This window comes from Gymnoscopelus braueri (assembly GCF_963280865.1).
Source record: "Gymnoscopelus braueri genome assembly, chromosome: 18".
Lineage (NCBI taxonomy): Eukaryota > Metazoa > Chordata > Actinopteri > Myctophiformes > Myctophidae > Gymnoscopelus > Gymnoscopelus braueri.
In genome coordinates this window covers 9,490,163-9,513,708 of record NC_137618.1, presented here as the reverse complement: position 1 = coordinate 9,513,708, position 23,546 = coordinate 9,490,163, and the positions used below count along the sequence as shown (strand labels likewise).

At 41.1% G+C, this 23,546-nt stretch overlaps 1 protein-coding gene across 1 annotated transcript in view; it reads left to right on the top strand.

The window, feature by feature from the left end:
• Positions 1-22,479, top strand: part of cwc22 (CWC22 spliceosome associated protein homolog) — a gene marked incomplete at its 3' end in the record, with an annotated part of 28,077 nt that extends 5,598 nt beyond the window's left edge. The window contains exons 5-20 of the mRNA XM_080457269.1: positions 1,711-1,911; positions 2,031-2,159; positions 4,127-4,295; positions 6,034-6,087; positions 6,634-6,769; positions 8,704-8,910; positions 9,560-9,622; positions 9,741-9,848; positions 10,829-10,910; positions 11,507-11,567; positions 14,213-14,290; positions 14,419-14,571; positions 15,335-15,462; positions 15,583-15,684; positions 16,249-16,412; positions 22,133-22,479. Of these exons, the coding sequence (XP_080313395.1) occupies positions 1,711-1,911; positions 2,031-2,159; positions 4,127-4,295; positions 6,034-6,087; positions 6,634-6,769; positions 8,704-8,910; positions 9,560-9,622; positions 9,741-9,848; positions 10,829-10,910; positions 11,507-11,567; positions 14,213-14,290; positions 14,419-14,571; positions 15,335-15,462; positions 15,583-15,684; positions 16,249-16,412; positions 22,133-22,479 (2,182 nt within the window). The remainder of the gene's footprint in view (positions 1-1,710; positions 1,912-2,030; positions 2,160-4,126; positions 4,296-6,033; positions 6,088-6,633; positions 6,770-8,703; positions 8,911-9,559; positions 9,623-9,740; positions 9,849-10,828; positions 10,911-11,506; positions 11,568-14,212; positions 14,291-14,418; positions 14,572-15,334; positions 15,463-15,582; positions 15,685-16,248; positions 16,413-22,132) is intronic.
• Between the last annotated feature and the right edge of the window lie 1,067 nt (positions 22,480-23,546).

The window sequence follows — 23,546 nt, the reverse complement described above, 5'->3', positions numbered from 1 at the left end:
AAAATATAGCCAGACTTTTGACTTAAAGGAAGCGGGAGGGTTTTCCAATTCTTCCGTTTGTGTATCATCATTACCATCGCTGGCTTCAGCAGTGGCCATGGTGAAATGTAAAGTAGTAGTACAGACGCAACGCTACAGCGTCTCTCTCTCTGTCTACTCCAAACTCCTCTGCGGTGTGTGTGGGTTTGTCCTGTCGTCTTTTTTTTCTCCCCCGTCGTAAGCACGCATGCGCGATGCACGGAAAAACACAACAGCTGCTCGCAGCATGGCTTCACCCGGACGTGCAATCGGATGTGCGCATGCGCGGGAGTATTTTTTTTAAATTAACCCTTGAATCGCGATACGGCTTTTGATTTCGATACACTGTATCGAACGTCATTTTCGGTTCGATTTCGATACGTATCGAGTATCGTGACACCCCTACTGGTAACACACGCACGCACGTTACGGCTGTCACTCACTCATTTTACCTGACGATACATTTTCACTCAATTAAATTGAATTGAATGAGGCTTTTGTTTTTCAAATTTAGAGTAGCCAATCATTTTTGACCCCCTTTTTCTCCACAATGTAGTCGTTATGCCAATTAATTCCTCCCCACACACATTTCTGTGTTGTCACTGCTGTTGTATCCTACTGACTCACCCGCCAGTGAGGAGCCCCCACCGGGAGGACGTAGAGCCTTCGTCCTACTCTTCCCGCCCAACACTCCCCGCTGACAGGTGCCGCCCCCCAGCATGTAGGAATACATGCAGGGACAAATATCACCCTCCTCCCTGCCCGGCTTCCCTCCCCCGAACCCCAATTGTGTTCGCATAGTCGCCCGACCAAGCCGGATGCACCACGGTGGATTCGAACGCACAACCTCCGTGGTGGTGGGCAGGGACTTTACCACTGCGCCACCCGAGCGCCTTTTTGAATTTTAATTTGAATGAGGCTTGATTTTTGCAGTAAAACAAGAGGAACAGAGTTTTCCCCATAGGAAATACATATTTTTTTAAATCATTCAATTCCGGGTCTGTCGTCATCAGGCAGGATAGATAACGGCACCATTTGGTGGAAAACCACTGAAAACACAAAACTCATCCATGAAAATAACATGTACGTTTGCCTTTTTAGGCTTTGTGAACACGAATTGCACAGGGCAGATTTGACTAATAACTTAAATATGACAAAGAAATGACTGACATTGACCGCTACCAATAATCATAATATTTGGGTTTCTTACAAAAATATTTGATATAACGTGCTTCTCGATTATTCAATGAATCTAAAAAGTAATTGACGGAATAATAACTAAGAAAATGATGGACATTACGTCCCTACACTCCTCTGAAGTCTCCCCCATGTCTTTCTACTGTTGTTAACCCATTAAAACCGGGAAAGCATCTGTCTTTTTAGATTTTGGCTATATATATATATATATATATATATATATATATATATATATATATATATATATATATATAGCGCAACATAAGTTTTTCTGAAAACTCTTTGGATTTAGAACAGTGGTTCTCAAAAGTAGCAGATATATAAGCTCACAGCGTGTCACTTTGCGCCGTCCTGTGAGCTTGTACATCTGCTATTTTTGGACATTTAGGAAAAAATCTTGGGGGGGGGTCCTTCCGTGGCCAAATACTGATTTAGAAGGCATTTGTAGAATCGGCCTCAGGTCTTAGTATTTCTTGTCCTGTCCTTGCTCTCCAGGGACCGCCATGACGATCGCTATGACAACAGGGACCACAGGAGGCGGGATCGCTCGCCCTCCCCGGCAGCGGGGGCAGGAGAAGAGCCGCCCGTCAAGAAGAAGAAGGAGGAGCTTGATCCCATCTTAACGAGGACGGGCGGGGCCTATATTCCCCCCGCCAAACTGAGGCTGATGCAACAACAAATCACAGATAAGAGCAGGTGTGTGTGTGTGCGTGTGTGTGTGTGTGTAAGCGCACATATGCATCGTACTGTTTGTACTATTGTATGTAATACAATGATGTAATTCCTACTCATGTTTGCCCCGCCCCCTTCCTCAGCCTGGCCTATCAGAGGATGAGCTGGGAGGCTCTGAAGAAGTCAATCAATGGATTGATCAATAAGGTGAACGTGTCGAACATCGCCATGATCATCCAGGAGTTACTGCAGGAGAACATAGTGAGAGGAAGGTAACGTAATGCACACACACACACACACACACACACACGGATGGGTATTTGTTCATTTTCTTGTACATGCGTCACTGAGGAATGTGCAGTCGTGCCACTGCTGAAAGCCCCCTTCGCGTACTTCAGACGCTTTCTCTTCTGAATACAGTCATGCCGTAGGTCCAAATCAGTACGGTATACGCTAACTCAAACCACTCGTGTCTCTCAAAACAGCTAGTTCCCCTGTCACTCCGGACAGCTGTAAAGAAAGCGAATTGCGCTCTCCTCCAAAGAATTCCTCTCGGGACGGGGTCCAAGAGCAAGGTTTCCCAATTTTTTCACCCCCCAAAATAATCATATTTGAACTGGGGACCCCTTAACATGTAGCTAACTTTTCTTGCGTTGTCTGCCAAGATTTGGAGCTTGGATGCTGTTGGACGCACACAGGCAGCCCATGCTCGTTTGTGGGTGAACAGTACACGCGCATGGAGTGTTCACCGGTTACATGCGGTTAAACTTAGGGAGTGTGGCGTCATATTTATACAAGTAAATCATGCAGCAACTGTATCATACTGTCGGCAGTACCTCAATGCAGTGAATGAAACAATCTCAGACAGAGATGACAAGGTGACCTGTGTCCAATTAAAGTTAACCCATTAACACTTGAGGCCGATTCTACAAATCCTTCTAAATCAGTTAGTTCTCAAACCGTTTCGTGACGAGGACCAACTATTTGGCCGCGGACCCCCATCTGAAAATGTTTTGTGCCAGGGACCCCCAGAAGAGAAGATTTGCGTTAAACAATTCAAAATTATGCACCATTTTTCAAACACTTTCAAGGTTTTTGAAAAATGTTCAAAAATAGCAGCTGTACGAGCTCAAAGCGCGAAGTGAGGCGCTGTGAACTTGTAGATCTGCTATTTTTGAATAGCCAACACTAAAATCTAAAATGACACGGATATTAATAACAAAACATGTTTGATATCAAACATGTTTAAAAAAATCAGAAATATAATTCTGAGTGGTATTAAATAAGTTGCATTAAATCTAACTTGCCTAAACCTGTAGAAACCCTGCATTATATCTTACATGCACCCCGTTACTTGGGTGTACAGTGCTTTTACAGTAGATGGGTGGATTTTCTCCATCCCAATGATGTTGAAGTAGTTGTGTCCTTCCTTAATCAGTCTCGGAAGTTTTTTTTGGGGAGATTTGCCCACAATAGGGACACCAGGGTTAATGTGGTCACAACACTGCATTGTGAGCTTGTAGATGGGGAAAAGGCACATGGAAAACATTTGGACACAAGGTTGAAAACGGACATGTACAGTCGGCTGAATTATTGCCGATACATATATGTTCGAGATAGGTGCTCTAATACTGTATGCAGTGGTGGAAAGTAACTAAGTACATTTACTTAAGTACTGTACTTAAGTAAAATTTTGAGGTATTTGTACTTTACTTGAGTATTTCCAATTTCCAGTACTTTCACTTCTACTCCACTACATCTCAGAGGCAAATATTGTACTTTTACTCCACTACAATTATTTGAAAACTTTAGTTACTAGTTACTTTTCAGATATGAATTATGATATTATGAAACATACATTTACCACTTTAGCCCTGTTTTATACATAGGCTATTTGAAAATAGCCGATCTACAAGCTCACAACGCGTCGCGATGCGACGCGTTGTGAGCTTGTAGATCTGCTATTTTCAAATATTTAGTACTTTTACTTTTGGTACTTTAAGTACATTTTGATGCCAATACTTTTGTACTTTTACTCAAGTAAATTTTGAATTCTGAACTTTTACTTGTAACAGAGTATTTTTATATTGCAGTATTGATACTTTTACTTAAGTAAAGAATTTGAGTACTTTTTCCACCACTGACTGTATGTGTATGTATGTAAGTAGTTCAATTATTGACTGTATGTATATGTGTACCTTTTCTCTCTCCCTCTCCGTCTGTCCGTCCCTCCATGCAGAGGTCTGCTTTCCAGGTCTGTCCTGCAGGCTCAGGCAGCCTCTCCTATCTTCACTCATGTTTATGCTGGTGTGCTTGGAATCATCAACTCCAAGTTCCCTCAGATCGGAGAACTCATCCTAAAACGACTCATACTTAACTTCAGGAAGGGTTACCGGAGGAACGACAAGGTAAAATGTCTGTCTGCCTCTCTGTCTGTGTTGATCTGTCTTTCTCCAAATCCATTTATCTGGTCTCCAAATAATTGATCCTGGGCTGTCCGGTTATTCAGAAATAATTGTGGCCTATCTTTCACATCATATGTCATCTAGTCTAATGGCCAGTGGTGGAAAGTAACTAAGTACATTTACTTAAGTACTCTACTTAAGTAAAATTTTGAGGTATTTGTACTTTACTTGAGTATTTCCAATTTCCAGTACTTTCACTTCTACTCCACTACATCTCAGAGGCAAATATTGTACTTTTACTCCACTACAATTATTTGAAAACTTTAGTTACTAGTTACTTTTCAGATATGAATTATGATATTATGAAACATACATTTACCACTTTAGCCCTGTTTTATACATAGGCTATTTGAAAATAGCCGATCTACAAGCTCACAACGCGTCGCGATGCGACGCGTTGTGAGCTTGTAGATCTGCTATTTTCAAATATATCGCGACGCGTTGTGAGCTTGTAGATCTGCTATTTTCAAATATATCGCGACGCGTTGTGAGCTTGTAGATCTGCTATTTTCAAATATATCGCGACGCGTTGTGAGCTTGTAGATCTGCTATTTTCAAATATTTAGTACTTTTACTTTTGGTACTTTAAGTACATTTTGATGCCAATACTTTTGTACTTTTACTCAAGTAAATTTTGAATTCTGGACTTTTACTTGTAACAGAGTATTTTTATATTGCAGTATTGATACTTTTACTTAAGTAAAGAATTTGAGTACTTTTTCCACCACTGCTAATGGCATACATGAACTTTAGGAGCGGCCATAGCTGAACAGCTAGAAAGCCTGCCTGGGGAGCCTCCAGGTTCGATTCCAGGCAAATGTGTTGAAGAGTCCCTGAGCAGGACCCTCCGCGCTCCTCTGTGGGCAGAAAAAGGTCTCAATGAATTATTAGAACTAAGCTTGTTGATTCAGTGTGATGAAACATCCAGTCTAGAGTGTAGACATTACCAGCTCTTCTGGATGAGGTTCCTGAAATCACCTTGCATAGAGGACACAATGGGGATGCTTCTTTCTCGAAATGACTGATTCTTTACTGCCTAATTCCTGTGAATGTATCTGAAATGGAGACACTTATATCTCGAGTGTTTTATAGGCTTTTTCATGCAAAATAACTTGTTGACTGAGGACATCCAGTGGTTGAAATGGAGATGACAAGTTGTGACGTTGTCCATCATTCTCTCCATCTCCAACTTGAAGGATTCCTCAAGTCGTTAAATATCTTACCCTTTTAAAAGTCTCATCACAAACGGTCTGCTCTACTGCAAATCTTGACGCTATCTTCCTTGGACTATTGAGTCTCCATGACCTGCCATTGACGTTAAAAATAAATGGTTAATTGGAGAAGCACGGAGATGACGCGACACACTCTCTACATGGCCCTGGTTACTACTAAAGAGATGACGGGACACTCTCTCTGCATGACTCTGGTTACTACTAAAGAGGTTCACTACCAAGTCCAGTGACATTTGGATGTCTCTGCTGGCTGCCAACATTGTAATGTTGACATTCAGTAGAGTTATATTTTAGAGCTACTGTATATAGAGTATCAAAGTCCTGACGTCACTCTGCTATCCCCTGGGTCACAGAAGTATTTTTTTGTATTGAAAACTTTGGTTCTCTATTGACATATTGTAATGATTTCTAATATAATAATGTTGATGAACATGATGTTTTGTTTACAGACACAGTGTCTCACGTCCTCCAAGTTCGTAGCTCACCTGGTCAACCAGAACGTGGTACGTTATCTACTAATGTTGGTTTAATGTATTGGCTCACACTGTCTGATCTGTGTGGCAAACATATGTATATATGTATGACTGAAACACATGTAATACCTAGTCATTATACTAACGTTATCTACTCATTATACTTGTAGCCTCGGAAACCCAGGCTTTTTTTTTTGTTACAAAAGAAAAAAAGCCTGGGGGAGCGATGCAGGAACAATGGTCTTGGACCTTGTTATCTCCTAACCAATCAGAGTGCAGAGGGGCGTCGCTCTAAATTTGGTGACGTCAGCGTGCTCCGTGCACAGGCCGAGGGGGGGAGGGGAGGGGAGGCGGGGACATAGATTGGTGAAGCAATAGGAAGCCACGCACAAATCCAGGCGGCTGTGTTTGGGTCCGCCCTTCAAGACCATGGATTGAGCTCGTAGCCTCAGGCTATTATACTTGTGAAATATCTGCTTTCACAGCATGTTCAGTTTACAGTACACTGAACACTGAAATACTTATTATTTCTGTTTTCTCTCTGTCTCTCTGTGTCTGTGTCTCGCTCTGTCTCAGGCCCATGAAGTGTTGTGTTTGGAGATGTTAACCCTCTTGCTGGAGCGTCCCACAGACGACAGTGTTGAAATCTCCATTGCTTTCCTGAAGGAGTGTGGACTAAAACTGACTGAAGTTTCACCTAGAGGAATTAATGGTATACACGAAATATTATTTATAGAACCAGTGGTATACAAGAATATTATGATTATTATTATTATTACAGGAATTAATGGTATATGGTCATCAGAAATCATAATTGTATTCATGGTTTAGCACGTTAAGACGCAAGTAGATGACGAACAAGTCCTCCGATAACGTTTTTTATTCATAACGGGCCCGGGGGGTTCTCAAACCTACACGCAGAAATCCCCAAGTGTCATTTACACCAGGGTGAGGGTCATATTTATCAAGTCATGTATGTTGAACACCTGGCTCATATCACCGTCATATACATACATACCATGTAATCTGAAGACTCACCTCTTCACACTCCACCTTAGCCCGTAGCACTTGCCCCAGCCTCCTCGACCTTGCAGGCTTATACAAAGGCTAATATGTAATTTAGATGGCATGTTATGTAGACAGATGCCAGGTAATTGTTGACCTGGCATATTTAATGCTGTAGAATAACATCAATTCACGTATGTTGAAACACCTGGCTCATATCACCTCCATATACATATAGCATGTAATCTGAAGACTCACCTCTTCAGACCCCACCTTAGCCTGTGGCACTTGCCCCAGCCTTGATGACCTTGCAGGCTTATGCAAAGGCTTATATGTAATTTAGATTGCAGGTTATGTAGACGATGCCAGGTCATTGTTGAGCTGGCATCCTATAGTGTGTGTATAGTTTCAATGTACAGATTATGTTTTTTTTTTTATATTCTACTGTTAGACTGATGATAGGTTCTTGGTTCACCTATAATCCTAGATTACTATTTCTATGCATTTGATGTATTACCTTGTGTTGTCCTTGACAAAAAATATGAGAGGAATAAATGGTATACAATAAGAAGCGGTTCTCGGTTTAAAACCGAACTGTACGGTTTGCCATGCACGGTTCAGTGCGCCCTTATGGACTGCAGAGTTCTGTTTTTTGCAATTCAATTTAGCGTTATGCGTTATGCATTAACTCATTCACTGCCAGAACTTAATTTTTTTGCGTTTGCCCACTGCCAGAGATTTTTCATTGAAAAAATAAAAGTACTCAGGAGCCGAGATACAAAATGTTTAAGTTTTAAGTTAACAAGGAAGTGGATGGGAGTCTAGATCTTAGATAAATCATATCTCCTTGGTCTTTGGGTCAAATAATTTTTTTTTTTTTTTTTTAACATTTAAAGTCGTTTTAGTCGTTCTTGGCAGACAGGGCTTATGGGACAGAAGTCGTTTTAGTCGTTCTAGGCAGGGAATGAGTTAATGTCTGTGTCCTGAAGATATCCCCTCCCCGCGAGGGAATCCAGCTGGTGTTGCTCGCTAAAAACAGCCGATCTACAAGCGCCAGAACCCGTTGTGAGCCTGTAGATCGTCTATATTAGGCGGGCGACATCATCAGATTAACACATTAGCATAATGATTAGCCTACGTCACGTTGTTGTTGTCTTCTCCACTCATAGCAGGAGCTCATTAAAAGTTGTTATATCCGCCCCCCCCCTTCCCCCTCACATTTGTGAAGTAACTGACATGATTTATTTTTTTTGCCTGAAAGTATAGTCAATGATATAAGGTCGTTCTTTCCTTGGAAATATTGAAAGGTAGACAATACTGGAATGTGTCTGAATAGGAAAACCTTTTTTTATTGCTAATAAGTAAAATAAAGGGAACAACAGAGGTTTGAACCGAACATTGGGCTAACAGAACATGCCTACCTAGTATACAATCATATTTTTAAGTAACGGTGACATTACCAACAGTAAGAGTAGACCAGCTAGTAGTAACGGTAACATTACTAGTAGTAACAGTAGTAGAAGTGGTAATAATACCAGTAACGGTGCTAGTTGTAATTGCAGTAATAAGCAAACTAAATGACTGATAATGTCATTGAAATATCTTGTGTGTGTGTGTGTGTGTGTGTGTGTGTGTGTGCAGCCATCTTTGAGCGCCTGCGTACCGTCCTCCACGAGTCGACTGTGGACAAGAGAGTTCAGTACATGATTGAGGTCATGTTCGCCATCCGGAAGGACGGCTTCAAGGACCACCCCGTGATCCCTGACGGACTGGACCTAGTGAACGATGAGGACCAGTTCACCCACATGCTGCCTCTGGAAGACGAGTACAACACTGATGACCTACTCAGTAAGTTAGCTTTTAGGTCTGCAGGGCTGGGGGCGATATGACCTCAGTTCAATGTCACAATCGATAAGTTAATTAGCCACAGCTAGTTGTCTAGACCTGATGGTGTTTAGTTTTACAGCTACTTGAATGGTTACTTAAAGCTGCACTATATAACTTTCCTCTTTTACCCCGGATTTGAACCCGGTTTCCTGCACAAGTGCTGACATTTTTATCCTTGAGCTAATAAAGCCTGCCTGCATAAAAACAAGTTACATAGTGCCGCTTTAACTACAGTTAGTTGGGGAGTTAATTTGTTATTTTATGTTTGTTTGATTAGACGTTTGGTTACGCTGGTCAGTTATAGTTGATTAGTTAGACAGTTTTATAGTTAGACTCAATAGACTGTTAGTTGGGTATTTAGATAGTAAGATGGTTGTTAGTTGTGGGCCTGCCGCCTGAAAGTCCTTGAGATTAACTGTACACCTAACTTGTCTAGTTTGAGTGTTGATAATCCTGTTAGTTGGTTACACTGTTTGATGGTGAAACTGTTGCTTAAGTTATAGACATTTGGCTAGTTAGTTGCAGCTCCTGATAAACAAATGCATTATGATCTATTGTAACTAACTTACAACTTGTGTGTGTGTGTGTGTGTGTGTGTGTGTGTGTGTAGATGTTTTTAAGATGGATCCAGACTTCTTGGCCAATGAGGAGAAATATAGAACTCTGAAGAGAGGTGAGATCAAGTTTGATTACAACTTAAAACATTCATATCATAACTGTAACTCTTACTGCTGTCTGTGTCTGTCTGTCCATCTGACTGTGAGTTTTTCCTCCCGTTTTCTTTTCTCCAGAGATCCTTGATGAAGGCAGCAGTGATTCTGGTGGAGACGGAGGCGACGGTGATGATGATGATGACGATGATGACGATGATGATGAGGAGAAGGTAGAGGGAACAGAGGGTATGTATTTATGGATGACTGATAAACTGGCCCAACTAGGGCTGAGCCGTATGACTGCAAATCAATATCACAATTATTTCAAACCTTTGCTTCGGATTACGATTAATGGACAATTCTTTTTGTTTTTTAAATAGTTCTACGAGCTCAACGGTCCATTTTTACACACTCTTAGTTACTGACCCACAAGGGTCCATTTGGTTCCATCTGTGTACACTTAAGACGTTAAGAAACGTTGATCTAGTTTATAATCCATCTACAATCTGTGTGGGGACCTCTTATCTCTTTTGTAAATTAACGGCCTACTTGATAATACACAGTGGTGGAAAAAGTACTCAAATTCTTTACTTAAGTAAAAGTATCAATACTGCAATATAAAAATACTCTGTTACAAGTAAAAGTCCAGAATTCAAAATTTACTTGAGTAAAATGTACTTAAAGTACCAAAAGTAAAAGTTAAAAAAAATTGAAAATAGCAGATCTACAAGCTCACAACGCGTCGCATCGCGACGCGTTGTGAGCTTGTAGATCGGCTATTTTCAAATAGCCTATGTATAAAACAGGGCTAAAGTGGTAAATGTATGTTTCATAATATCATAATTCATATCTGAAAAGTAACTAGTAACTAAAGTTTTCAAATAATTGTAGTGGAGTAAAAGTACAATATTTGCCTCTGAGATGCAGTGGAGTAGAAGTGAAAGTACTGGAAATTGGAAATACTCAAGTAAAGTACAAATACCTCAACATTTTACTGAAGTAGAGTACTTAAGTAAATGTACTTAGTTACTTTCCACCACTTTAATACAGCGTCACACAAAAGTAGCAGATTCGCAAGACGCGCTTTGAGCTTGTAGATTTGCTACTTTAAGACAGAGACGATATGTTAGACATGTTGATTAGACTTTATAGAGATACTAGAGATACTAGATGCATGTTGGACATGTTGGACGTGAAGACTCAACATTTCTTTGTCTGTGATTCAGGAGAGACGATGACCATATTTGATCAGACGGAAGTAAACCTGGTGGCTTTTAGACGAACCATCTATCTCGCTATCCAGTCCAGGTAATCGCACACACACACAAGCACACGCACACATGTACACGGCGCAGATACTGCAGTGTGATTCACAATGTGTACTCTGAATATGCTTTGGCCCTGATAGGCCCACAGATTAAATCAACATTGAAAAGCACAGTTCGATTAGCAGTTTACAATTTTGTTTATACCGCAATCAGAAGTTAGCCCTAAAAGTTGGGCATTTTGGTTGACGGTGTTCATCGACTCGACTTGTGCATTTTTTTTGTTGCAGGGTTTAACCCCCCAGGAAAAAACATAGTCTAGGTGTAGCTTTGATCCATAGCGTTAGTGAGTTCTCTCTTAACACTATGACAGGGACCATGTATTTTCGCTCATTGACCCATGTCTACTCTTTAGTTTTTCTATTTTTCTAACGTTTAGTGTCTGCAGTAAGCGACAGAGGTGCACCAAGACTATGTTAGTCAGACAAATTCCCTGAAGGAAACATGATTTAATACACACCTTTTCAAAATTAATTCTTGATTTGTATAATTACCACATATTTTGCATATTATGTAAAATATGTGGTAATGTATTGCATTTATAGACCAAATGATGAATATTTATTGATTCATTCGTAGCTTGGACTTTGAGGAATGCGCCCACAAATTGATCAAGATGGATTTTCCTGACAGTCAGACGGTAAGACACATTTACAACTACTGTTACAATTCAGGCATTTAGCAGACGCTCTTGATCCAGAGCGATGTACAGTAAGCAAGGTTAACACGAGGTAATACCTCAAACGCATAGAGATAGTGATCTAGGATGATAGGTAAACCATCATCATTCTAAACAGTCTAATATCAAAGAATGCATAATATATATACATTGAAACTATACAAACTATAGGATGCCGGTTCTACAAATGTCTATCTAAATGATCTAAATTACATTTGAACCTTTGCATAAGCCTGCACATCATCAAATTCGAACACATTCACAGTCACCAAGGTTTTGCAGTTTCTTATTTAACCCATTAAGACCTGGAACGCATCTGTGTCACTTTAGATTTCTTTGGCTATTCAAAAATAGCAGATATACAAGCTCATAGCGCGGCACCGAGTGCCGCGCTATGAGCTTGTAGATCTGCTATTTTTGAAAAATCTAAAAAAAATAAACAAATCGAGGATAGGATTTAGATTTTTTTGGAGAATCTCCTCAGGTCTTAAAGGGTTAAAGTTGATAAACCTAAGCCTATTTTATAATCACTGTATTTCATATTTTTTTTGCTCAATACAACTATTTTAATAGAACATTTGTGCCACAAACACAAAAAAAAAGAAAGCTACCCATGAAAAACTCTTGGTGAAAAACCTGGTTCTCATGCGCAACTGCTGAGACTGCTCCTCTCAGGGACTGCAACACGCTACAAGCTGTCTAAACGTAGTCGGTTCTGTCTCATAACTCGGCTATTAAATGTTCATTCGTGCGATCCACAACTTCACATGCAGTTTCGTCTAAGCTCTCAGAAATGATTTATGAATCGCTGCGTTTCAGCAGCACAAATGGGTCAGACAGCAACCACTAGAAGACGGCCTAATTGCCATTTAAGTCGCTCTAGTCACCCCTGTTATCGACTCGTCGATAATTGGCCCAAATTGACTAGCATTTTGCACATGTTTTGCATTGCAAGTTAATTAGGCTCTATTTGCTGAGTTGAATTGGCAGACCATTACGTTAATATAAAATGACAAAAACTGCCCCCCAAATCAGTCCGTTCAGACCACAGGATCTCCATGTCTCAATAGAAGAGCAGGGAGGCCAACTGTAACCACTGCAGTTGTTAGTTATATTGTATTAACATTATAATCTCTGCTGGGTGGAAACCTCTTATGACCAAGACTACTACTTTTCAGGACTCAAATTCAAAAGTAGCAAAAGTAGCTGATCTACAAGCTCAAAACGCCACATTTTGAGCTTGTAGATCTGGTACTTTTGATGCTTTTGTGTGACGCTGTGGTATGATCAAGTAGGGCGTTAATTTGCGTAAAAACACGAAAAGTTATTTATGGAGTTAAGAGGTTTCTGCCCGACAGCAACAATATTCTACCATACAGATTGTAAAATGTTTACATAATGTAGCTTCAACTGGAAAAGAAAAAAGAGAAATGAAAATGGCAATAAACAAATTAAACAAATTAAAAGTGCAGCACTCAAAAATTCTATTAAAGTAAACTACAACACACCACCACGCTGTTTTCAATTATTTAATTTCAATATTTTTAACAAGTCTTGGTTGCTAGGCCCATCATTGACCAGCAGATGGAGATGTTATCTCACACACACCCCATTAGAATTGGTTTGGATTGTGAATTCAGGCTTTGCACATATTTGAACTTTTAACAGTGTATATATAGTCTCATACAATGTTTATGTTCATCTTCAGTTTATGATTAATAAATCATTTATGATTGTATGGCCTAAATGTAAACCAATTGAAAGTCTCGCTCATGCACGTGCACGCACACACACGCACATGCACACGCACACGCACACACACACACACAATTATGTGCTTTCTCTTTTTATCAATATATATTGTAATATCTTGTTGTTATTACCATCATTATTATTGCCATCATTATTATTGTTGGTGTTCCCTATCTCTCTCCCTCCTCCAGCGTCTGCCTGTCTGTCTGCCTGCCTGCCTGCCTGTCTGTCTGTCTGTCTGTCTGTCTGTCTGTCTGTCTGCCTGCCTGACTGACTATCTCTCTCTCCCCCCTCTTTCTTTATATAGTTGATTTAAAAGGTTCACTGAGGTGTTACTGTTGTGTGTGTGTGTGTGTGTGTGTGTGTGTGTGTGTGTGGTTGTCCTGAGGGCGTGTGTGTTCCAGTAACGGTAATGGTTGCTTTTAACGTCTTTGAGCACCCAGCCGTGTGTGTGTGTGTGAGAGAGAGAGGCTGAATGTGGGTCAGATAAAGTATACTCTATATGTACTCAGTGTGTGCTCTATATTTATATTGGTTAGCTGTGTAACAGTATTGTGTGTCTGTTGGTTGGTTATGATTAGTGTAACAATGTAGTTAGTGTGTGTCTGTCTGTCTGTTTGGTTATTAGTGGTTGGTTAGTAGTGTAACAGCGTGTTTGTGTACTTACAGCGTGTGTATTGTATGTTAGTATTATAACAATGTGTGTTTGTGTGTGTATTTACAGAAGGAGTTGTGTAATATGTATGTGTTGTGTGTGTTAGTATTATAACTGTGAATTTACAGGAGGAGTTGAGTAATATGTATGTATTGTGTGTTAGTATTATAACCATGTGTGTTTGTGTGTCTATTTACAGAAAGAGTTGTGTAATATGATCCTGGACTGTTGCGCTCAACAGAGAACTTATGAAAAGTTCTTTGGTCTTCTGGCTGGGGTAAGAAGCGCACACACACACACACACACACACACACACTCACACACACACTCTCTCTCTCTCTAGTTGTGTTACTGACGTTGCTGAATGTCATTTGATGACTGATAAGGTTGTGTGTGTGTGTGCAGAGGTTCTGTGTCTTGAAGAAGGACTACATGGAGTGTTTTGAGATGATATTTGCAGAACAATATGAAACCATCCATCGTCTGGAGACCAACAAACTTCGCAACGTTGCCAGAATGTTCGCTCATCTCCTCTACACCGACTCTGTACCCTGGAGCGTATGTACACACAACGCACATACACACACAGCACAATATTTGTACTTGAAGGAGCCCACCCATTTTCAACCATATCCTCTCATAATTTGTCCTCGCTAATGCTCATTCTGAGATGGGCCATCTTATAATGAGCATTAGCGAGGACAAATTATCCTGTAGATGGCACCATTTCCGTCTACTCTTCGTCTCATTGGTGGATTGTGGATCGTTCAGAAACCTGCCTACCAATGACATCATCGATGGGAATTCCAAGCTAATAGAAACTACAGTCTTTCTCTTCCTGGAAAGTAGTCATGCTGAAATAGATCTATCAATTAAAAAGAAAAAGTTTGAAGTCTTGTTTGAAATGACCTAATCTCTCAAGACTGTCGGCACCACTGCCCTAAACATGTAGTGTTGTTGTTAAATAAACACAGAAGCACCCGGGAGGAAGTGGACTAAGAAAGGGGAGGAGCCAAACTAAGTTCCTGTTTCTACACAAAACATTAGGTGGTGCCCCCAGAGTCAAAAACTCCTAATTAGAGGAATGGACAGCTAGACTGCGTTCATTCGTAAAATGTGCTTGTGTTTTTGTTATATCTGTGAAGCACTTTGTAAACTTGTTTTTGCAAAGTGCTATACAAATTAAGTGTATTATTTATTTTTTATAACAAAGGTTCCCCATTTCCTGAAATAACGGTTGTGGACATGCAAGGTTTATTGTGCAGCATAAATGCAGACTATAGTGACTCAGTTAGTCTCTGTCTCTCCGTCTCCCTCTCAGGTGTTGGAGAGCGTTAAAATCAGTGAAGAGACGACCACATCGTCCAGTCGCATCTTTGTCAAGATTCTCTTCCAGGAACTCTGTGCTTATCTGGGTCTGCCCAAACTCAACGACAGACTCAAAGACCCGTATGTATCACAAACAAATGGATAAGATGGTTGTATTAAACAAAATCTGTGTGAAATTGTTTACATATATTCACTAACTGTACTCTGTGTGTGTGTGTGTGTGTGTGTGTGTGTTTGTAGAACATTGCAAGGTTTTTTTGAAGGCATGTTTCCCAGAGACAATCCCAGAAACACTCGTTTTGCCATCAACTTCTTCACTTCTATCGGCCTGGGAGGACTGACGTAAGACACGCACAACTCAAACAAACACACACACACACACACACGCACACACACACACTCACACTCTTTCTCTCTCACTCTCTCTTAACTCTTTTATTGCCAAAAATGGGAATTCCCGTCCGATTCTACTATGGCTCTCATGGCCAAGGACGGAAATGACGTTTTTTTTAAAACAATTTTTTAATATATATATATATATATATATTTTTTTTTTTGGTCTTGTTGTTTTTTGTTTATCTCAAATGAACTAGGAGATAACGCTATCCAAAAAGTTGCTGCTCCATTCACTTCAATGTTAAAAAATAAATTGAGGAAAAAAAATCACATTTTCCTGGCACTGGGACGACACAGCCTGAAATAAGTCTGGCAATGAAAGAGTTAATGTACACACACATATATGCACATCTTGGCAACATGAATGATTTGGATACCTAGACATTTTTATGTATTACAATTGTACAGTAGATACAGTTTGTTTTTTTTATTCTAAAGGTTTCTAAGTCTAAAGTCTCTCTCTCTCTCTACCTGTCTGTCTGTCTGTCTGTCTCTGTCCGTCTGTCTTAGTGATGAGTTGAGGGAACATCTGAAAAACGCTCCTAAGATGATTATGACTCAGAACCAGGAAGTGGACTCGTCTGACTCCTCTGACTCTAGCGAATCAGATTCGGACTCTTCCGACTCTTCAGATTCCTCCAGCAGCAGCAGTAGCAGCAGTAGTAGTAGCTCAGGTAAACACACACACACACACACACACACACACACGAGAAGTCACGTCTTTTCATGTGACTTGATACTGACATTGTAGTGACATCATTCCTCTACTGAGTATGTTCTTGTGCCTCTCCATATTTGGGCATGACTGATGTAATTAATAATTAATACAATGTCAGATATTCACATGGGAGCCACGCCGGGCTGGCAATGATGTCACAGCGTGATGTCATAAATATCCTTTATAGAGCCACACTGCGGAACGTGAAAATTATAATTTGATGAACAGAGTGTGCTGAACCCGAATGGCACTTGATAGGGGGAAACTGAGGCCCCTGAATACCGCCCGCGAAACCGCCGTTTATAAAGAGGAGGTCGGCAGGGAGCGAACATGGCGGGCGATCCACAGACGTTTCCACGACGAACTAAGGAGTAAATTACTTGAGATGGAACGGGAAGAGCGGCTGTCCAAAGTGGAGACGGACGAGGAGGAGGAGGAGGAGGAGGAGGAGGAGGAGGAGGAGGAGGAAGAGGAGAACCCTACATTCCCTGGACTCATGAACAGGGCTCAAATGAAGCCTGGAAAAGCCCTGCGCCTGTCCAGAGGGGAGACGGAGGAGGAGGAGGAGAACCATACATTCCCTGGACTCATGAACAGGGCTCAAATGAAGCCTGGAGCAGCCCTGCGCCTGTCCAGAGGGGAGATGGAGGAGGAGGAGGAGGAGAACCCTACATTCCCTGGATTCATGGACAGGCCTCACACGGAGACTAGTCAGAAACTCAAAGGACGTCCACAGACGACCAGTCAGGAGATAGGATGGCTGCTCTCAGACAAGACACTGAACCAGACCGACAGATACATAGATCTCCATGTATGGACGCAGACGGGCACACAGGCAGAGGATGCAGAAGAGCCCTTTGACTTTTCGCTTCTGGACAACAGCCTGTCCGACCTGGTTCCCCCTCAGCGACGTCGACGCACACCTAGGTTATAGTTTAGCATTTTTTCATTAGTTTTTATTCTTTTAATTTCGTTAGTATTTCAATTTCAGTAAGCAAAGCGGATTTGCTAGTTAAGCTTATTTTAATTTTAATTATATTTTTTAAAGGATTTATTTTTAGGTTAGTTTTTATTGGTAGTGTTAGTTCTTTTGTTTCAGAAAGGTCAGAAAAATAGCTGAAAGATAGTCATTATGTGACGTGTTGTGAGATTTTAGATATCGTTGCTGTCGGGCAGAAACCTCTTATCTCCATATTCTAACTTTTTTTTCCTTTTCTCGTACATTAATGCCATACTTGACCATACTACAGCGTCACACTAAACCATCAGAAGTAATAGATATACAAGCTGGAAACCAGGCGCGAAACGAGGCGTGAAACGAGGCGTGAAACGAAGCGACGCGCTATGATGTTGTAGATTTTTTTATTTGAATAAATCCTGGAAAGTAACAGTTTTGGTCATTATGAGGTTTCCACCCTACAGAGACGATATGCTATTTATCTTGTTTTAGTTAGTTTTATATACACACAATACAATTTCAGTTAGTCATGTTTTGTTTTAGTTTTTATTTCAGTTAACTTAATGTTTTTTTTTTACCTGCCATACTTTATTTTCTCTAAACCACTCGTTTAATAATTCGGACCACCAGCGGTCTAAATGGACCCTTACTGCACGATTATGGCTGAAATAATTATTGAGATCAATATTGACATCACAATAATTTATCACGATTATTCATTGAGTTTAGTGGCATAAACATAACCACTGCTTTCACATTCATATTATGCTACTGTACAGTCCTGCTAATGTACACATTTTTTTGAGTCATCGACTGTCCTTATCTTTCTGCATCTCAGAATAAATACCAAAACTTAGCACCAAATTAAATCAACAGATCCCTGCTTTCACTTTTATATTTTGCCACATTACTGCTAATTAACAAATCTTTGACAGACTTAAAATACGGGTTGTATTTACCTCAGTGCACATCTAGCCTCACTAAGTTAAATTCCAACAATACTAAAATAAATACACAGAAAATAGCCGGTCTACAAGCTCCCAATGCCTCGCAAGCTTGTACTTATGCAAATTTACGTGCGTTATATAGAGCCGTCACGATCACATCACATCACATTTTACTTGATTAACTCATTCAGTGCCAATGAAATAAAAAAATATGTTTATACTGTGCCAGCAATTTTTCAATTCTTACCTTTTTCAAGTCACAGAATTTTTATCTCCAGTATAATCGATCCCCTGATGGGTGCTAATCACTGAGGGTTGCACTGTGTGGTTTCACAAATGTCAACGAGGTCATCGTGACCTTGTTGACATTACCGTAATTTTCGCACTATAAGCCGCACCTGAGTATAAGCCGCAGCAGCTAAATTGAATGATTTGTACATATATAAGCCGCACTGGACTATAAGCCGCAGGTGTAAAATCCATAGATTTAGGAGGTCCCCTAGTGGCCGTTAGCTGTAAAAATCCATAGATAAGCCGCACCGTTATATAAGCCGCAGGGTCGAAAAATGGGGAAAAAGTCGCGGCTTATAGTCCGAAATTTACGGTAATTGTCTGATGTTGAAAATAACATGTCTGGGCCAAAAAATCATAGTAAAAAAAAAGTGCTCAGGAGCCAAGATACAGCCTTTTTCAGTAATAAGTTAAACAAGGAGTGAATGGAGCAGCAAATCTTCAGATAATGGCAATGGCACGTTGCGCCATTGCGGTAAAACACGTGAAACACGTCAATGGCACTCAATGAGTTAATTGTCGCACAAATAATTGTGTTTAACGATTTAATTGTGATTTTGGCATTGAACATAATACGTAATGAAATTACATTACTGTCTGGCTTTTTAGGCTTCATAAAGAAAAGTTGCACAGGTCAGATATGCCAAATAATTTCAATATACAAAGACTTTATGCTTTCACAATGTTTCACCACGATCTACAAGCTCACAACGTGTCGTGATGCGACACGTTGTGAGTCAATGGTTGATGAAATATTTGACTGAATTTAAACGTTGTACTGTCCAGATGGATTGTGGGTAAAGCATCAGTAGTATTGTCACATCACAGGTTTACATGTGTAAAGCAGTGGGTGAAATTTGTTGTTTTCAGGGAGGGAGGAAAGAAAGAAAGAAAGAAAGAATGAGGGTGGGAGAGGGAGAACAATGAGAAAAAAACCAAAATGATAAGAAACTTAAAGATATCTATATATACACTGTCGGGCAGAAACCTCTTGTCTCCATATTTAAACTTTTTTGGGGGGTAAATTAACGCTCTACTTGATCATACTACAGCGTCACACAAAAGCATCAAAAGTAGCAGATCTACAAGCTCGATCTGCTACTTTTTTTTATTTGAATCTCAAAAGTAACAGTTTTGGACATATGAGGTTTCCACCCGACAGAGACGATAAAATAAGCAGCAGGTACATGAGGTTAAGACATAAGAGTGCAAAAAGTAGCAGCACAACGGCAGGTCCACATAAGAAGGTAGACTGCATAAGGTAACGATCCATGTGGTAGGTCGCTCGGGTGGCGCAGTGCCTGCCCACCACCGCTGAGGCCGTGGGTTTCAAATCCGCCGTGGTGCTTCCGGCTTTGTTGAGCGTCTATAACAGGGGGTCTGCAACCCTTTTTGACATGGAAGTGCCGTGTTTTTATTTCCTTGATAGTCCGTGTGCCATATTATAACTATAACACCACATCAAAGTAAAATAACATATTGTGATTGCTCTGATACTCTGATTTCTTCTTTTGAAATATTTTCTTTCATATCGGGATGTAATGTTAATTAGTCTCACCTATCTCCCAGACTCCCTCCCCGGTCGGTGTTCAGAGTTTGAATGAATGTAGAATTATGTGCAGGATTACATTTGTGTGGACTTACTTAATTTTATTTGCTACATTTAACCCTTTAAGACCTGGAACTGTGTCATTTTTAGATTTGAGCTAAAAAGCATTATTTTACACTTTGGCTATTCAAAAATAGCAGATATACAAGCTCATAGCGCGGCACCGAGTGCCGCGCTACGAGCTTGTAGATCTGCTATTTTTAAATCGTGAAAATGTGTGCAAATCTTTGAATATATATATTTTTAAAGCGAACATTTTTAACTCAAATCTTTGCTTCTGGGGGGTCCCTGGAACAAAATATTTTGATGGGGGTCCGCGGCCAAATACATATAATTTTGGGGGTCCTTGACATGAAAAAGATTGAGCACCACTGATATAGAAACATACGTTTTTCAGAAAACTGTTGAGATTTAGGAGACATGTAGAATCGGCATCAGGTCTCAATGGGTTAAACCAAAAATCATCCCCTCTCTCACACTTATAGAGTGTCGCAGTTCCCGCCCACTTCCTGTTTTTTTTGGTGCCGGAAGAAAAAACTCAATGCATTTTTCCATTGACATTTCCAAAAATATTTATATCTATTAATTTAAGCCTCGAATCAAGCCATCATGACATGACATGAATCATAACCATAAAACGTTTGATTCTGTGATTTTTTTTTTGTTGAAAACGGCAAAACAAAGGGTATTTATTAAATATAGTATATAATATAATTAAATATAAAATAAACAAAAATCACAGAAAAAAACGTTTTATGGTCATGATTCATGTCATCTCGTGATGGCTTGATTCGAGGCTTAAATTAATAGATATAAATATTTTTGGAAATGTCAATGGAAAAATGCATTGAGTTTTTTCTTCCGGCACCAAAAAAAACAGGAAGTGGGCGGGAACTGCGACGCTCTATTGCCAGTGATCACCCCCCCCCCCCCTGTGCCAATGTTGGCCCCCATGCCTTAGTGTTGCTTACCCCTGGTCTATGCAAACACAATTGGCCTGTGTTCGGGGGGGAGGGTGGTATGTGTCACTGCACGTATTCCTACGGGCTGGGGGGGCGGGGCGGCAACCTGTCAGCGGGGAGTGTTGAGTAGGACGAAGGCTTTACTTCCTCCTGGTGGGGGCTCCTCACTGGCAGGTGAGTCAGTAGCATACAACAGCAGCAGTGGTGGAAAGTAACTAAGTACATTTACTTAAGTACTGTACTTAAGTACAATTTTGAGGTATTTGTACTTTACTCGAGTATTTCCAATTTCCAATACTTTTACTTCTACTCCACTACATCTCAGAGGCAAATATTGTACTTTTACTCCACTACAATTATTTGAAAACTTTAGTTACTAGTTACTTTTCAGATATAAATTATGATATAATGAAACATACATGAACCACTTTAGCCCTATTTTATACATAGGCTATTTGAAAATAGCAGATCTACAAGCTCACAACGCGTCGCATCGCGACGCGTTGTGAGCTTGTAGATCGGCTATTTTCAAATATTTAGTACTTTTACTTTTGATACTTTAAGTACATTTTGATGCCAATACTTTTGTACTTTTACTCAAGTAATTTTTTTATTCTGGACTTTTACTTGTAACAGAGTATTTTTTTATTGCAGTATTGGTACTTTTACTTAAGTAAAGAATTTGAGTACTTTATCCACCACTGAACAGCAGTGACACAGAAAATGTGTGTGGTGAGGAATGATGGCATAACGACTACATTGGGGAGAAACTAAAAGTAAAACTAAAATCCACATGGTAGATCCACGAAGGAAAATGTATCCACATGTTCACACGAAGGATCCAACACATGAAGGGATCAAACATAGGAATTTAAATAATTAAACATAAAACATTTTGATATTTTCCAGACTCTGATTCCAAACGCAAGAAACGCAGAGACAAACCGTCCAAGCGCAAAGCAGATCCGGAGAGCAAGAAGACCAAGAAGACCAAAAAGACCAAGAAGAAGAAGAAGCAGGCCGGCCGTCACGGCGGCGACAGCAGCAGTGACAACAATGACGAGGATGACGAAGGTGCGAGGCCGGCCCAGGCCCGCCTGCGGAAGGAGCGTGCACGTGACCCAGAGGAGCACGAGCGCGAGGCCGCACAAATGGACCCTCGGGGGAGGGAGAAGAACGGAGAGAGAGACAGGGGGAGGGATGGAGAGAGAGACAGGGGGAAGGATGGAGAGAGAGACAGGGGGAAGGATGGAGAGAGAGACAGGGGGAAGGATGGAGAGAGAGACAGGGGGAAGGATGGAGAGAGAGACAGGGGGAGGGATGGAGAGAGAGACAGGGGGAAGGATGGAGAGAGAGAGAGGGGGACGGGGACAGAGAGAGACAGGGGGAGGGACGGGGACAGAGAGAAAGTGAGGGACGGGGGGAGGGATGGAGAGAAAGACGGGGGGAGGGACGGAGAGAGAGACAGGGGGAGGGACGGAGAGAGAGACAAGGGGAGGGACGGAGAGAGAGACAAGGGGAGGGACGGAGGGAGAGACAAGGGGAGGGATGGAGAGAGAGACAAGGGGAGGGACGGAGAGAGAGACAGAGGCAAGGACGGAGAAAAAGACGGAGGCAAGGATGGAGAGAGAAACAGGGACAGGGGTAGGGACGGAGAGAGAGACAGGCCAAAGATCAGAGATAAAGAGAGGGAGCAGTCTCCAGAGGAGAGAGGCAAGGACGGAGAGAGAGACAGAGGCAAGGACGGAGAGAGAGACAGAGGCAAGGACGGAGAAAGAGACGGAGGGAAGGATGGAGAGAGAGACAGGGACAGGGGGAGGGACGGAGAGAGAGACAGGCCAAAGATCAGAGATAAAGAGAGGGAGCAGTCTCCAGAGGAGAGAGGAAGAGGAGAGAGAGACGGGTCTCGGGAGAGAGGAGGAGGAGGAGGCGGGAGAGAGAGATGTAAGGAAGGAGAGAAAGGAGAAGACGACAGGAGAGAGAAGAGAGACAAAAGGGAGGAGAAAGAGAGAGACAAGGAGAACCGCGAGAGGAATAGACGCAGGGAGGTGTCGCCACCCCGGAGGAGATGAAAACATCAATTTTCTTTCTTCTTTCATCTTTTCTAAATCAGTGGTTCTCAAACGATTCAATGTCAAAGACGCCCATAACTCTTGAGAGTGTACACAATGTACACTCTCAGAGTTACAGAACTGTAAAGGGTCCATTTAGAACGCCCTCAAGGAACCCTGAGGGTCCCTGGACCACACTTTGAGAACCACTGCTCTAAATGTTTCTCCTTTTTCCATCTGTCACACAGTCCGTCTGGTCTGGTCTGGTCTAG